This window comes from Corapipo altera, unplaced genomic scaffold, assembly GCF_003945725.1.
Source record: "Corapipo altera isolate COAL_440 unplaced genomic scaffold, ASM394572v1 290, whole genome shotgun sequence".
NCBI lineage: Eukaryota > Metazoa > Chordata > Aves > Passeriformes > Pipridae > Corapipo > Corapipo altera.
In genome coordinates, this window is record NW_020885041.1 from 206,265 (window position 1) to 209,312 (window position 3,048).

At 52.0% G+C, this 3,048-nt stretch overlaps 2 protein-coding genes across 2 annotated transcripts in view; one reads left to right on the forward strand and one right to left on the reverse strand.

The window, feature by feature from the left end:
- ATF1 (activating transcription factor 1) overlaps nucleotides 1-3,048 on the forward strand; it is a 36,531-nt gene that overhangs the window by 15,451 nt on the left and 18,032 nt on the right. The gene's annotated exons all lie outside the window — the stretch shown is intronic.
- Nucleotides 1-3,048, reverse strand: part of TMPRSS12 (transmembrane serine protease 12) — a 5,745-nt gene that overhangs the window by 1,170 nt on the left and 1,527 nt on the right. Inside the window, exons 3-4 of the mRNA XM_027668516.1 lie at nucleotides 1,295-1,566; nucleotides 351-493 (exon numbers count right to left, since the gene is read on the reverse strand). Of these exons, the coding sequence (XP_027524317.1) occupies nucleotides 351-493; nucleotides 1,295-1,566 (415 nt within the window). The remainder of the gene's footprint in view (nucleotides 1-350; nucleotides 494-1,294; nucleotides 1,567-3,048) is intronic.

Consider the following 3,048-nt stretch of genomic DNA (forward strand, 5'->3'; position numbering starts at 1 on the left):
GCCACATCCCTGTGCAGTGCTGCTGCTCTCTTCCAAAAGCACAAAAGCAGGTGGGACACTGGTGTGCTTCACACACACTCCATGGCACAGCAACGTGTGTCCAATGTCATATATAATTTATTGTCACCTCCGTGGCACAAATTTGTTGCACTGTTTAACTTTCCCTTTGTTCAGTGTTCACAGGCTCTTGCCACGTTTCTGCTGCCACCGAACGCGTACCTGAGATATTTCTGCTTCACCATCACCCTCCCACCCCTCTTTCTGACGCTTCCTTTGCCTGTGGCCTGTTTCTAGTTGGCATTTCTGTTGTTTTAATTGCTCTTGATGCCCCCGAGCCACGCCCCTCTCACCTGGCAGGTGTCGGTGCCCCCGGCCCAGGCGCCGGCGCAGAGCACCCTGTGGTCCATGAGCCCCGCGTAGCCCTCGGAGCTGTTGCACAGGCTGGGAGGGAGGATTTCCACCCGGGCTTCCTTCAGCACAGGTGAGATTTTACCTGGAATGGAGGCAGAATTCGGGAAGGTGAAATACGCTGGGCTGTGTGGGGAGGGGTTTTTTTTGCTGTGCTTTTTGTTTCCTCCCCCTGTGTCGCAAGCTGGGCACGGATGGGACACGAATCCTGCCTGCTCCTGATGGATTGGCACTGGAGGGGGTTTAAGGGTTTGCACACTTGGGTTTGATGTACATTTTGCAGTTCTTCCTCAGAAGAAGCAGCAGTGGTAATGCACCTGCCTCGCTCCAGGTGTCAGAGGTGACTTATCTAAAGGGCTCATGTGATCCCAAAATTCCCACACACGACTGGCATCGAGTCTGTGCCCAGTAGGATTAAAGAGAGATCTGGAAGGAGTGTAGTCATTCCTCCATAACCTGAGCAAATCCAGTTGGAATCACAGATGGTTTGGGCTGGGAGGGACCTCAAAGACAATAAATTCCACCCTCTGCCATGGGCAGGGATATCTTCCACTAGCCCAGGTTGCTCCAAACCCCATCCAGCCTGGCCTTGGACACTTCCAGGGATGGGGCTGCGTCCTCTGGGAAATGCATTCCAGGGCCTCCCCACACACAGAGGCATTCCTATTATCCCTAATATCCCCCCTGTTTCAGTGGGACTCCATTCCCCTGGGAAGGCTGGGAATTCCAGGCAGGAAGGATAGGCAGGGCCCATTACCCTTCTCAGTGGTGCACCACACAGGAGGCATTCCTAATATCCCTGATATCATTCCCAACATCCCCCTGTTTCAGTGGGACTCCATTCCCCTGGGAAGGCTGGGAATTCCAGGCAGGAAGGGCCCGTTACCCTTCTCGGCGGTGCGGCCCCAGCCGCTGACGTAGCAGTCGGAGCCGTTCTCCAGCTGGGGCTGCAGCGGGGCGGGCGGGAGGCAGATGGGCTGGATGTGGAGGCTGGACTGCACGGCCGAGCTCAGCTCGAACACGGCCACGTCGTTCTCAAAGGTCTCGCTCTTGAACTCCGAGTGCACCAGGATCCTCCTGATCCTCCTCTTGGCCGTGTGGGGGCCGTGCCTCTGCAGGTTGTGCAGGCCCAGGACGGCGCGCCAGAAGCACGGGTTCCTGCAGGAGGATTCACTGGATTTTAACTGGTTGGTTTTAGGGAATCGTGGAATGGGTTGGGTTGGGTTGAGTTGGGTTGGGTTGGGTTGGGTTGAGTTGGGTTGGGTTGAGTTGGGTTGGGTTGAGTTGGGTTGGGTTGGGTTGAGTTGGGTTGGGTTGGGTTGGGTTGAGTTGGGTTGGGTTGGGTTGGGTTGAGTTGGGAGGGACCTTAAAGCCCATCCCATTCCCCCCACCCTGCCATGGGCAGGGACACCTTCCACGAGCCCAGGTTGCTCCAACCTGGCCTTGGACACTTCCAGGGATGGGGCGTCCTCTGGGAAATGCATTCCAGGGCCTCCCCACCCTTCCAGGGAGGAATTTCTTCCCCAGTGTCCCATCTAAGCCTGCCCTCTTTGGCTCATGCACCTTTAGGAATATGTATTGGAAATTCCATAGTAAATGTTTTCTGGAATGAATCTGCCTCGTTCCCCTTCTGCCCCTGGGAACACTCACTTTGCCTAATGCTGGTTGTGGCTGTTCAGGAAAATTCAGGTTAATGATTTAAGCTGAAACTTGGATTTTGCCTCCCACCCCATCTCAGCAGAGGCCACCAGGAGATATTCTTCTGAAAAGGCTGAAAACCTGGATTTATTTTGCAGAAAGGAAGGAGGCTCATCCCCACAAGAAAGACTCTGCTTGTACCTAGATTAGGGAAATCCATTAACTAGAAGTAACAATAATGAATATGAGATTTAGAAATAGGGTTGGAGTCTTTCAGGCCTAATTTCTAGTCACGTATGTTGAAAAAAAAATCTTTACTGGTATTAAGTGGGATTTGAATTTGGCCTGGGATGAGCTATAAAATTCAGATTAACCTCCAAAGTTAAGGTAAAAATTAAATTGATAATTTAAAGAGGCATTATATTGCAAATAAATGATTGTTAAATTCATTTAAGGAAACAGGGAGCTGATGTAACAAAGTCCTGATAAAGGATGAAATTCCAAAGTTCAGGGATTTTACAGTTCATTTTCCCTCAGGGTCAGGGCTGTGTCAACACAGTTGATGGGAACTGGTGCAGATTGTGCAAGTGTGGCAAAGGCCACAGTTTAAAGTCTGTTCTGAGCAGTTGTTACCACACTGTGAAAAAAAAACCACCAAAAACCTGGGCTCATGTGCAGCTGCTGTCACCAACACCCCCAGGGCCTTTCCTGGTGGGCCACTTCCATCTGCAGGGACAAACAGGGACTCCTGCAAGTTGACTTTATTTGTGCTGTGCCCAGCGACTGGAAATGGGGAGACTGTGAGCCAAAGGTGGGAGATTGTGGCCCAAACATGGGAGACTGTGAGCCAAACATGGGAGATTGTGAGCCGAACATGGGAGATTGTGAGCTGAACATGGGAGGTTGTGAGCCAAATATGGGAGGTTGTGAGCCAAACGTGGGAGATTGTGGCCCAAACATGGGAGACTGTGGCCCAAACATGGGAGACTGTGGCCCAAACAT